Here is a 14095-nt window from a genome sequence, read left to right on the forward strand (position 1 = left end):
ATCCTAGTAACTACAGACCAATCAGCCTTCTCCCAATTATCAGCAAAGACATGGAATCCATCATTGCTTCGGAAATATGAAATCTTTCCTCTTCTCCAATGGCTTGATCTCTGATCATCAATTTGGTTTCAGACCAGGTCACTCTACTCTGGACATGCTGCTTCTGCTGTCTCAACAATAGATGGAGGTCCTCAATGCCAAACAGGAAATTACAGCTGTCTCCCTCGACATATCACGTGCCTTCGATACGGTCTGGCACCCCGCTCTGCTCACCAAACTCTCCTCCTTTGGTATCCATGGAAATCTCCACGCATGGCTGGCGGACTTCCTCTCTAGTTGTAGTCAACGTGTGGCCCTGAATGGGTTTCTCTCATCTCCTCTTCCTGTTCAGGTTGGAGTTCCCCAAGGCAGTGTTCTGGGCCCTGTGCTTTTTCTGGTCTTCATCAATGATCTCTCTGACTCTCTTGAAAACCCTCTCTATCTCTTTGCTGATGACTCCACTCTCTGCCGCTCCATTCCTCATCCCTCAGACAGGCAGTCTGCAGCCTCCCCACTCTCTGCAGACCTGGACAAAATCACAGACTGGGCAAACAAGTGGAACATGTCTTTCAATCCTGACAAATCTCACACTCTTACGATGTCTCTCCGAAAAGACCGACTGGACAACCCTCCCATCTACTTTCTGAATAATCCTCTCCAAGAAGTTCTGTCACTCAATCTTTTGGGTCTGACTATCTGCCATGATCTTTCCTGGGAAAACCACATTTCCAAGCTGGCCTCCAAAGCCAGTCGCCGACTGGGCATCCTCCGTCATGCGAAGTCCTTCCTTGGCACAGCTGAGCTCCTCACCACATACAAGGCTTTCATCCGCAGCTCAATGGAGTACTGTTCTCCCCTCTGGGCTGGTGCTCCTGCCTCACACCTAGCTCGTCTTCACGCTGTTGAAACCAAAGCGTTCAGAATCATTGAAATCTCCCGCAATGACGCTATCTCCGAGGGCCTTTCACTTAATCACCGCAGGCAGGTTGGTGGTCTTTCCGTCTTCTACAGACTCCTCTCCGGCCTTGCTCCCCCAGCTCTCTCTGGGCTCTGTCCCCCAAATATTCCTGCAGGTCGCACAAGATCTACCTGAAACCCTCTTATGGTTAAACTGCCAAAATCAAGACTCTCTGCTCACCTTCACTCCTTCATTCCTCTTTTCTCCCGCCTCTGGAACAAACTCCCTCACTCTCTTCAATCCCACTCCTCCCTCCAGGTCTTTAAAACGGCTGTTCACCACCATCTCTTATCTTCCCCAATCCAAAACCTTGATCTTTTCTACCCCCGCTAATTTCACCCAAAATCCACTTTTTTGAGGTGACTTTTGACTTCCTTCCTGGAAGTCCTTGGTGGCCTTGCGTTTTATTCCTATCCTGCCTCCCCCCAGGCCCTCTCCCTCCAAAAACATCTCCCGGTGTCCCTGCTCTCAAATGTTGTGTTTGTGTGCTTCCTCCCCTTCTCTCCCCATCTTGTCGACCGCTCCCCTTTTTACATACTTTGTTTGCTTGTTTGTTTGATTTGTTTGTTTGATAAATGTTAGCTCTTTCACAAGCCTCGACTCTGTATCCCAAAAAAAAAAAAGAAAAAAAAAAAGGGATCTAATTCAAACTTGGTACAGATATGTATAATGATGTAAAGACTAACTGATTCTATTTTGGGGTCCTGAGGTCAAAGGCCAAAGGTCATATCAGGTAAAAATGTGATAACTTGTGAACAGCTGAAGTGATTTAAATTAAAACTTGGTGCAGACATGTATAATGATGTAAACATGAACTGATTAAATTTTGGGGTCAAGAGGTCAAAGGTCAGAGGTCATGTCAGGTAGAAATGTGATAACTTGAGAACAGCTGAATGGATTTAGATCAAACTTAAATCCGGCATAGAGTGAGCATACAGTGAGCACAACTGGACAACCCTCCCATCCACTTTCTGAATAATCCTCTCCAAGAAGTTCTGTCACTCAAGCTTTTGGGTCTCACTATCTGCCATGATCTTTCCTGGGAAAACGACATTTCAAATCTGGCCTCCAAAGCCAGTCGCCGACTGGGCATCCTCCGTCGTGCGAAGTCCTTCCTTGGCACACCTGAGCTCCTCACCACATACAAGGCTTTCATCCGCAGCTCAATGGAATACTGCTCTCCCCTCTGGGCTGGTGCTCCTGCCTCACACCTAGCTCGGCTTCACACAAGTTGAAACCAAAGCGTTCAGAATCATTGGAATCTCCCGTGATGAAGCTACCTCTGAGGCCCTTTCACTCACTCACCGCAGGCAGGTTGGTGGTCTTTCTGTCTTCTACCAACTCCTCTCTGGCCTTGCTCCTCCAGCTCTCTCTGGGCTCTGTCCCCCAAATATTCCTGAAGGTCACACAAGATCTGCCTGCAACCCTCTTATGGTTAAACTGCCAAAATCAAGACTCTCTGCTCAACTTCACTCTTTCATTCCTCTTTTCTCCCGCCTCTGGAACAAACTCCCCCACCCCCTTCAATCCCACTCCTCCCTCCAGGTCTTTAAAACATCTGTTCACCACCATCTCTTATCTTCCCCCATCCAAAACCTTGATCTGTTCTACCCCGCTAATTTCACCCCAAATCCTCTTTTTTGAAATACCAACTTCTTTCCTGGAAGTCCTTGGTGTCCTTGTGTTTATACTTCTCCCACCCCCCCCCCCCCTTCCCACGCCGCCTCCCTCCCCAAGCCCTCTCCCTCCCACACATTCCCGATGTCCCTCACAAATGTTGCGTTTATGTGCTTCCCCTTCTCTCCCCATCTTGTCTACCGCTCCCCTTTTTATACACTTTGTTTGTTTGTCTGTTTGATTTGTTTGTGTGATAAATGTTAACTCTTTCACGAGCCTCAGTTATGTATCCAAAAAAAAAAAAAAAAAAAAAAAAAAAAACTTGGTAAAAGTATTATAATGATGTAATGTGGGCGGAGGAATATCGGTCGACGTCATGACGTCGAAGAGTGTCGTTCTAGTTTTACCTTTTCACACTCATGGCTACATAAAAGCAAAATACTTCTTCACAGTGACATGACTGCATCTGTCATAGTTCTTTGGTTTGTTTATATTTGCATTGCTTTCCTTAAAGATGTATGCAAAGTGAGTGAGTACATGCTCACTGTATGCAAAGAGATGCTGCCATTTATTTTTTAAATATTAGAGTTAATTTGATTGAAATACACAACTAGAACGGCAGTCGGTAGAGCGAAAACCTCCATAAGGCTGAACAGTTTACATTTTATATCCCACTGATAGGCCTGTTCTGCATCCGGACTTGACCCAAAATCGAATCGACTGGTTCTCGCTACCTACCCATCTTGTCCACAAAGTTTTGTCCGACTCCGTCCACAACGTTTTGAAATATTGTGCTATGTATCATTTATGGCCCTATCTCTCAATGACGAGGAATCATGATTAAAAATTCTAGTATCCGGATACAGATCTTCACCAAAATCTAATAATTTCGTCCTGGACACATACCCAACCTCTCCACGAAATTTCGTCCGAATCTGTCTACAACTTTTTGAGATGTCCTGTTGACAAACAAACAGACAAGACAGACACACAGACAGGTGAAAAATGAGTCCCGTGGGTGGGTGGCAAGCCCCAGCGTCTAGTAGTCTCCACATTCCCCTGACATAAGCCCACTAGATTTTTTTTTAAATTTTTATCTTTGGGGATATCTCAAAGACAATGTGTACAGGGATAACCCTAGAAGAATCTTTGAGCTGAAACAAGCAATCACAGAGAAAGTTAGGTCCATCGCACTTGCCGAATGTCAGCATGTCATCAATAATTTCGCACATCGTGTTCAAATCTCGATTCAGCGCAGAGGTGTACATGTGGAGCATGTGATCGACCGAGTGCCAAACTAAAGTCTTAGTGCCAAACTAAAGTTACGATTTTGATATTTGGTACACCAAATAATGGTAGCATGCATTCCTGAAGTTTTGTGTATTTCATAATAAAAAATAGAGGAAGAATGTTCCTGTAGCTTGCCTGGCTGGTTGACAAAAAGTGGGGTGATGGATGGATCAGGTTAAAAATAAGAGCTGGATTTCAAATACACATTTTATTATCATGTCGTAATGGCATGATGTCCACAGTAGTGCAACTCTCTGCTGTTTACGAGCCTTAGATTTCGAGATATTGCCCACGTCCTGTATGAATACATCACTTCTGGTTGTGTTAAAATTAGCCCTATTTGATACGAAGGTATCAATAATTCACTCCAAGGTGTCTATAATTATATTTTTCCCCCAATATATTGCCCACTTTCTGTATTATGATGTCACTAGCGGCCATATTATGTTGTTTCTGAGCAGTTTCTTTTAATCAAACGTTCTCATAGGGCGTTGGTAGTCAATCGTATATTTTAAGTTTCATATTGGTCGGCTAAGCAGTTTGAGAGAAGCTTATTTTTAAAGGTTTTCTTGTGATCCAATATGGCTGCCATGCCACATGACTGATGATGTCATTGTTAATAAACTATATATTTCCATTGGGTATTTGATCACAAATTAAAAGTTTCACATTGGTCGGTTAAGCAGTTTGAGAGAAGAAGATTGTTAAAGGTTTTCCTGTAATCCAAAATGGCAGCCAAACAACATCGAAATTCAAGTACTTTTGGGACTTTTAAACCTTATGATGACCTACTTATAGGTAGAGGAGGAAGATGCCATGAACAAACTTGAGTTCGACCACACCAAATATCATTTTAGCCAAGTTTGATCACAATCCAATTAGCGACCACACCACACCAAATATCAACAATTAGTTTTGGAGAAGACGTTGCAAGTATTTTACGGATGGATGGACGGACTACCCGCCATCCCATAAGCTCACCTAAACTATGTTCCAGGTGAGCTAATGAAAGTATTGTGTATTTTTTCATGGATTTTTTTTTTGGCCATACCCTGTTTGTTGTGTTATACGATAAATGTATTTGCAAGTTTTGACTGCATGTGTGAGAACAGTTTGAATACACATTCATCACCAACTTTCAAGAAAGAGAACAGAAAAAAAAGACAAAAATAAAATATTTTAGTACAAGTTAGCAATTTTTCAGGAGGCACCCATTACAATGCAGATCAGAGCGCACCTGCCCATTGTTTCCAGCGTGGACTCAGTGATGTCATAAGTTGGCATAACCAGGTCCTGGGTCTCATCTGAACCACACCATGAGAAAACAGGAAGCAATGCAGGGTCTGTAACTTCTTTCTTCTCTAGTGGCCAGTCACCCAGATTGACAAAGAACTCTACATCAGACAAGTAGACCTGATAACAGCGAGCGATAACTCATTAAGAGCATAAATATTGCCAACATACATGTGTTTAAAAAGTCTATAAAGGAAAATATGAAAATTATTTTACATTGAAAAGTAAGCTCAAGTACTTCTTCAGATCTCTCTACATTTGATCGTTGATTTGGGTGAGCCATCACCAAATGTATATATATATATAGATATATATACAGTACATATATTATCGTGTGTCTACCCTGAAGTGAACACCGCAGGGTGACGGATGGCCGACCGAGCTTCAACTCTGAGGTGTATGCTCAACTACGGCGGTAGAGACACGCGCGGGGTTAGCCGAGCCTGACTTAAGTACATGAAGGCGGCTACACGACATATGGAGCACACTACCCTATACAATCCTACCTGGCCTAAGGTATTCCATCACCTCTCCCCCATAAATGTGAAAAAATATATATATATATATACACAGACGGCATTTAATATGGAATATTTTTAGCCGCGTCGCAGACGCTGCTCATCGAGTGCCCTCTGCTGTTGTTGTTGTTGTTGTTGTTCTTCTTCTTCTTGTTCTTGTTCTTGCAGAGAAGACAAAACCTCAAAGCTCCACCCATTCTGGGAACCATAGCTCCACCCATTCTGGGAGAGCCTTCATATAAACAAATATCCACCATTTTATTAACTCGCATAGCTTTGAGGCCTGTTTTGTAGGCCCGTGGTGTCTTCCTCTCTCACACAGTTTTATTTCAAATCAAATTCGATATATCATTTCATTTTTCACAGTCGCTAACATAGTTTTAGACTCGGTTGAAAAAAAACGGGAAGAAAATCCGATGAAAGTTGCCCTTTATAGAACGAAATGAATTCTCAAAGGCCTGTAACTTCAAGTCCATTGAGATATATATTTTTTAAATCGCGGCATGGTCAGTCATACACCGCCCGAAATAACAGACGGGAAAATGCCGAGATATATTAAAACTTCGTCCATTTGATGACAATCGTCACGATGAAATATTTAATTTATACGTCGTCACAATAATGTGGAGAGAAGAGCATAGCTTCGTTCACGTGTCGCCACACACGGGAAATTGCCGAGATATATATTTTTTAAATCGCGGCATGGTCAGTCATACACCGCCTGAAATAACAGACGGGAAAATGCCGAGATATATTAAAAATTCGTCGCCACACACGGGAAATTGCCGAGATATATTTTCACTTTGCACAAAAATAACATCAAGTAATCGAATCAATAGGAATGTCCTGTGCCTATAACATCGATGTTATAGGCACAGCTGCATCTAGGCATTGTGTAACATCGACGTGGCTTTTGTTTTAATTAAAACTTTTTGTACTTGTTTTTTCTTGACTTGGGTTTACTTTCTTAACTCAGTATATCAATCTGGTGAGTTTCTTTTACACTTTGGTGATTTATTTGTTAAAAGAACCATGTCACTGATTGTCTGTCGCAGCAACAAGTCAACAACAGGCTTATATCACAGGTGGCGTGGCAAAATGTACGGACAGGTGCATTTGACGATTGGCTTCACAGTCGGGTATACAAGGGTTGTTGCGTTCTGTATTAGTGGAAAACAACTGCTGCACGTCTCCAAAAGTTATTGCCACTTCCTCTGGAGATGGTCCGTCAACTCGACAATGCTGTTTGCCATGGAGTGGTGGCTTTACAAAATTACGGCATGAAACAGCGTGCTATTGCTCGGCAGTATGGCAGCACTCAAGGTCAGGTGTCAAAGATCCTGAAACGAAATGCTCAGATGGGTGTCCCTACTCCAATACCGAGGCCAGGTCGTCCCCGCAGAACCACAAGGAGGGATGATCGCCAGCTGCACCGGTTAATCCGCAATGGCCGTACCAAGTCAGCTAATCGGCTTAGGGCTGAGTGGCAGCAACTGACAAATGTGCCTGTATCCAGAAGGCGAGTCAACCAACGACTGGTTCAAGCAGGCTATCGTGCCAGGCATCCCCTGAGAAAGCCACGCCTGACCAGACAACACCGCCAGCGCCGATTGCAGTGGGCCAGAGAGCACCGTCAATGGCAGCCAGGACACTGGAATCATGTGACCTTCAGTGACGAGTCTAGATTTCTGGTCTATCGTCAAGATGGCCGCGTCCGAGTGCGCAGACAAGTGCATGAAGCCGACAACAAAGATTGTATAGTGCCAAGAGTCCAAGCTGGAGGTGGTGGGGTGACCGTTTGGGCTGCTTTTCATGCAGGGGGCAAAACTGACCTGGTTGTTCTGAATGGAAACCTGAACCAGTTCAAGTACAGGGCCATTCTGGAAGAAACATTGCTTCCATTTGCTAGTGCAGCCTTTCAAGGAAACTTTGTCTTCCAAGATGACAATGCACGGCCTCATCGTGCTCACATGATCCAACACTTTCTTGCTGACCGTGGTGTAGAGCATATGGAGTGGCCTGCCATGTCCCCGGATATGAATCCGATAGAGAACTTGTGGGCAGAATTAACGCGTCAAATCGACCACTTGGACCAGCAGCCGACCTCTGTGCATGAATTGCAGCAGACTATTGTCACTGCATGGCAAGCGATTCCTGTCCAAACCTTGGCAAATCTCGTGAACAGCATGCCTCAACCTGTACGTGCTCTCCTGAATGCTCGTGGGGGTTACACGAAGTACTGAACTGTAATTTTACTGTCCGTAATCCCAGTCGTAATTTAACTTTTGTTTTTGTAAAAAAAATTTTTGGCTAATGTGCAAAATAAAGAGATACTTCTGGAAAACGTACAGAAGTTTAACACAGTACTATCCATGAATTGAGTTCGATATCAGTTCCTGGTGTTAGCTTAGCAGTTAGGGTGCCGGCTTGGGATCCTAGGATCCTGGGTTCGAATCCCGGTCGATCGCTGAATTAACGCCAGGGGGGTTGACTCAGCCTGTCATCCTTCCGAGGTCGGCAAATTGAGTACCAGCTTGCTGGGATGAATGATCACGGTGTGTACCCCGATTTAGAATAGGTACACCGTAACCCTGCGCATCATAAGAGGCGACCAAGGGTTGGCGTCAGGAAGGGCATCCGGCCATAAAAACATTGCCTCAAACAGGGAACCATGATTGTCATGGGGCCCGCAAGGCTAACCCCCGCTCTAGCGGGGAAAAATGGCCTCAAAACGATCATTCATTCATTCATTCATCAGTTCACATCACTTTCAAGGATCAATTTATTTGTTTTGAAATGTCAAATGTGGTTTTTGTTTCTTTTAAACATCACATTAACAAAATCTAGAATAATTCCAACATAATTCCAATGAACTTTTGGTTCTAAGACATCTTGAAAACTAAGTTCACCCCCACAAAAAAAATATTCCATATTAAATGCCAAGTCTGTATATATATATTGTTACAGACGTGGCTTGGATGTTATTTACCGAGCGGTTTTATGGTATGACCACGTCTGCACAAGTTACCCGATTGTGCCCGAACGTTGACTAATCGCGCTATGCTAGACCAATGAAGGAAAAAGAAGACACCCGGCTGGATCACAATAACACAATACGACACCAGGGATACGGTTCTCAAAGGTTGTTATTACAATAATGCGGAAGGTTTAGATTACAGGGACAAGAGGGAAACATAGGAAGGTGGGCACTTAAACACACTTATATTAACCCCAACGGACGACAGATAAACGGGACAAGGCTCACTCACACGGGGTTTGATGGCAAAGAAAGCGGGTAGCGATCGCTCCAGGTGCACCTGGGCTCAGGGCAGGATCACGTACGGTCCAGTTTAAGAGATGCGGTGGAGGTATTGCAGCGCTCGAGGGGTGGCGACTTCTCTCTCCAGGCTGGGGGCGCATCTCCCGTCACATCCGGCGCGGGGCCGCGTATATCCGGCGGGGAGTGACACGCCCTCGGCTCGTTAGCTCCGCCTCGTGGAATCGGCACGTTGCTTCTCATTGGGTGCGTGCGGGGGGTTTACCAGGCTCCGCCCTTGACGAGGAGCTGACAAGGAGCCCCTTCGTGGTAACCCCGTGGAGCGCATGGTCTATGGCGCTGATCAAGCCGGTGTGAGGACGCATCCTCCCCCGCTCCGCCGCCATCTCCTCTGTTGTTGTTGTAATTGTTGGGGAAGAAGATGGAAGGAGGTATGGGAAAGGTCCTAAACTCACTACTGATGCCATATAATCACATTCTGGTGCAACGAAGAGTCATAATTAATGGAGACGAGGCCTTAACTGACATAGAATAAGAATAACTAGGAAGATGTCCGAAAGTTGTCTACCTGTGGTGCGGTGGACCTGGGCACGACATTTAATGGGGGAATAAGGGGAAGGTCGGCTCTACTGATTGTTATTTACATGCAATGGGACTAGGGAATGGGGGATCGGGGAAAGTTGGGGAGTATTGGAGAAAATAGGGGAATATTTACAAGCGGATATGGAGGCCAAATTCCATATTCGCAACATTGCACCCTTCTCTACCCTCGGGGCGTCCCGACCCGATAAATTTTTACCTACTTTAGTGTGGCACGCAATGTAGTTCCCTCTACTATTAACTCTACCCTGAGTGCGACAGTTTTACAGATATTCACAAATGAGTAAATATGTCCCCCTGCGACGTTGCACCCTTCTCCTCACAGAAACACACCCACAGGATAACCGAATCCGGAAAGAATTCTCAAACTAAACATACAGCCGGTAGGGAGCATTATTTACAAGATTACGCTGACTTTTTACACTACGATCCAGGACCTGTTTTTGGAGGAACACATGCAGATGTTATGCATAGAGAGAGCGCGCTTGCCAACATCGATACACCAACCCACGAGTGCTCTGTGGCCGACGGCCTTTAATAACGTGCAGAGCACCCTTCCCGAGCATCAACAGCACCACCCCACCACCAATCGGTGCAGTCACCATTGTTCAATGATTAAAAATAAATGCGACAACCCCTAACCCTGCAGGTGTCTCTTGCTCTTCTTGTGGTGCACTTGGTGGTGTTAACTATTAGTGGTTCACCTGTATGGCATAGGTGCCACGTTGACCCATAGGTCCATCCCCGGGTGGTGCTTGGCCGCAAACGAACTGCGGTCCATTGTGGGTGGCCACAAACATTGCGGTCCATATGGTGTATCGATCCCGGCAGCAAACAGCGAAAGTGCAGGCCCACAACTGCGCAGCCAGCACCTCTCTCTCCTCTCTCTCTACCCCAAAGCCAGATCCTCGGAGGTGGGAGACAAAAGAAGCAGACAAGTGAGTAAGGTGGTAAGGGCGCAAAAGTGCACGCAATGTAAGGTGATGCACACTGGGGGCACATGGGAACCAGGTGAGACAGGTACGTTCCTATCGTACGCCCCCCCCACCAGGTAACCTACATGGCCCCTCCCTTACCCCTTACTGTATCCACAAAACACAACACTACCCATAAACATCTACTTTACAAATCAACAAACATCCCTACTGTCTTCCCCGTTCCTCCCATATACCAAATTCGTCTTCTCTCCCTCCTAACCAATCAAATTTGCCATTTTCAATTCTCATCAAAATTTGCCATCACCAATTCATCATCAGTCCCTCCTAGGGAGGGAGAGATGGAATCACCCCAATGTCTCATCCACGTCGTGATGCGTCTCACAAATCCTCACAGCAATCTCATTTCCTGCACAAAACAAAGAAAACACAGGTGTGGAGTCATCATCATCACCACAGGTAAGTGGCTGCGTATGGTGCGACAGGTTCCTCAATCCTAACTATCTCCTAAATGACTTTAACAACTTTACACTACCCGGGGTCTTTCTCCGGCCAAACCATTGGCCCTCTTACACTATGGGTTCTAAAAACCAATTCCCATTGGCCAAACTGTGGTGCTCTTCAATTTGGGGTCTCACTCCCCCGATTCATCTCCCGGTGCCCTCGTACAATTTCTGGGCTGCGACGTGTACCTCTCCCAGTGGGTCTACCCACCTGCACACCTCCACCACTGCAGTTGCCTCCGAGCTTACCTGCTCCTTACCCTAACCTAACTACCTGGGGAAGGCCCTCTGGCACTCTCCCCACTCGGTGCCCTCTCTGGCACTGGGCTACCCGGGTCCGTCCTCCGGATCCTCGGGCCCCATCCACAACTCTACCGGCTCCCAGAGCCCACCTGCGGCCTCACCTGGCCGACATCCTCACAGTGGTGGAGTGCTCAACCAACTACACACACTAACAGGCTACACGCCCAGCCATTTCCACAACACTAATGCACCCATTCACAACACCATTCTGCAACCGCACCACAGATGCCAATATCCAACCACAATTTACCTGCACCCTCTACCTAACACTTACACTACCCGCCCCGGGTATCCGTGATGGGGGTCCACTCTTCCCCCATCCACACCTTCGCACCATGCACACCACTCCGTACCACTTACTCCAACTCTCTCCACACACCTGTACCTGCACACCTGTGCTCTCACACCTGGTGCCACCTGCACCCTTCTCTCCCCAAGCGCATTCGCGCTGATCCACACACTCACTACTCATACACTGCTCCACACACCTGTCCAGTTGCACACCTGTGCAATCACACCTGTTCAATTCTCACAAACACGGCATCATCTCAGCTAACTACTCCCTTCTGAAACTTGCGCTTCCCAGTCGTCCCTTTAAACTATTGCGCTCCCTCGTCATTATCATCCATACTAATCTACCTGCGTCCCCACTACAGGTATCAGTCACTAACTAATCTTAACGTTACCTAATGTCATCTTCTAGATCCCTACAATATAACCTAACCCACCCGGGCTAGTTTTCACTGCCATACACCCCATAAGCTAGTGCTCCTTTGCCCCCACCTGTGAGGGATGGTGGATTTGCCATCCCACCACATCGGGGGTCTCTCACTACCAATTTTGCACATCAAATTTCAACAAATCAAAAATTTGGCCAATCACTGCCCATCATCTGCCAATCACTACTGCCAATCCCTTGCCAATCATCAAATTTTGTTTTTCTCTAATTTTGGGTCCAAAACACTAACCTCATCACCCAGTCGACTCACTAATACCTCTCGGTGCGCCAATCCCTGTCCAAAGCCCGGCTTCGTAAAGCCAAGCAATGGATGCTGGTTGTTTTGTGCCAGCGGCTGGATGCGTCCGGCAGTCGGGGCAGGGACGGGGGCTTACCCGTGCCGAGATCCCACACACCACCTCGGCGTGGAGCCATCCAATGCCCCGATCTAGACCTGCCGGCACGTCTCACCAAAAAGTGGTCGCCATGACGACCCTTCCTATCCAGCCGCCCGCTCCGCCTAGTGGAGCACGGACGCGGCCGTTCAAAGCGAGGCCCGGCACGCACCGAGGGCCCGATTCGGCTAAAAGTCGACCTAACCTCTAACCCGTGTAACGTCGATGCTTCACCTGCATGCTTACACCCCGCAGCCCGTTCCTTGCTCACACATCCAGCCGTCCCCATGCTCCTCGTACCTTTCCTTACACATCCAGGTACCCTCATTCCACTCACAGCCTTGGTCACACACCTGACCACCGAACACTTTGGCACACATTCGTTGGTCGCACACCTCACCAAAACACCTCTTCGCGCCCCCTCCTCGGTCACCTCCTCTGTGACAATCACAGGTGTGCCCTCATTCGCACACCCAACCACGTGCCTCACCACCAACTCCAGCGTGCATTCCCACTCACGCTCTACCATTCCAGGTGTGCATCCTTCCATCCCAGGTGTACATCCTCGCTCACCTGTCACAACTAACTCACGCTCCATGTCACTCTCACTACTTTCACCTCCATTCCTGACAGCGCACTCACCCTTACTCTTGACAGCGCACTCTTTCCTCATGCACCTGTCCGTCACACACCTTTCTCGCGCACACTCTTGCGCACACTCTCCCGTCACACCCTCTGTAACACTCACCACCCCGCGTTTCCACGTGCTCCCTCGCACACGCGCTACGACCGACTCACTCTCGCCAGCACACTCACTCCTTGGCACGCACTTTTTCCTCACACACCCCAGAGTCGGACTTTCTCGCACACCTCCTCTTTCGCTCACCAGACCTGTCGCACACTTCACCAACGGCCTCTCACGAACACCCGGGTCCATCTCGACCCCCAATCTTCTTAAATCACCTGGCGCATCATACGCACGACCATATTGGTCACCACTTACACCGGGTCCTCTTCCTCTTCGCTTCTCCTCCATCACCTGCGAATCCCTCATCCGGTTAATGAGCACATCATCACGATCCGAACACAGACTTTGGACCAATTCTTTTATCTCCTCTTTTATCTCTTTCTTATCCCCTCTCCGTCGCTTCTTAATTTCGCTCATCCCTTCTTCCACTTCTTCTAATTTGTGCTTCATCTCCTTCATCTCTTCGTGCGCCCCTTTAAGTTCTTCCTCTAAGGCTACCTTGACCGTTTCCAGGTGCGTCCTCACCTGCCGGTCCTTCGTCTCCATTACCTCTATCACCTCGTCCAACCTCGTTGTCAGTCCCTCACGTACCATCTGACATTCCCTCTTTGTCGCTATCAAGTCGTTTTTTATGTCGTTTTGTGTCGCTTTCAACCCTCCTAATACCGCAGTGTTCCTTTGAACCTGCTCCACTAACTCCGTTTGTCCCACCGTCAGCTGCTCCACCTCCTGCGTCAGGTCCTCTATGCCCCCTTGTAACTTTACAGTCCCCTTTCTCACCTCCTTCTCCATGTGCTCCTTACAGTGCCTCACCTCCTCGCGCACTCCTCCGACCTCCTCACTCACTCCTCTTCTGATCTCCTCTCCCATCACTTGCATCTCCTGCCCAGATGCCACCCTC

The 14095-nt window shown here is 47.2% G+C and overlaps 1 protein-coding gene across 4 annotated transcripts in view; it reads right to left on the reverse strand.

Annotated features, from left to right (window-relative positions):
* Window positions 1–14095, reverse strand: part of POGLUT2 (protein O-glucosyltransferase 2) — a 79234-nt gene that overhangs the window by 38362 nt on the left and 26777 nt on the right. For all 4 annotated transcript variants that reach the window (XM_068113850.2, XM_068113851.2, XM_068113852.2 and 1 more), the window contains exon 6: window positions 5142–5317. In XM_068113850.2, the coding sequence (XP_067969951.1) occupies window positions 5142–5317 (176 nt within the window). The remainder of the gene's footprint in view (window positions 1–5141; window positions 5318–14095) is intronic.

Source organism: Myxine glutinosa, chromosome 4 (assembly GCF_964187855.1).
Source record: "Myxine glutinosa chromosome 4, kmMyxGlut1.1, whole genome shotgun sequence".
Lineage (NCBI taxonomy): Eukaryota > Metazoa > Chordata > Myxini > Myxiniformes > Myxinidae > Myxine > Myxine glutinosa.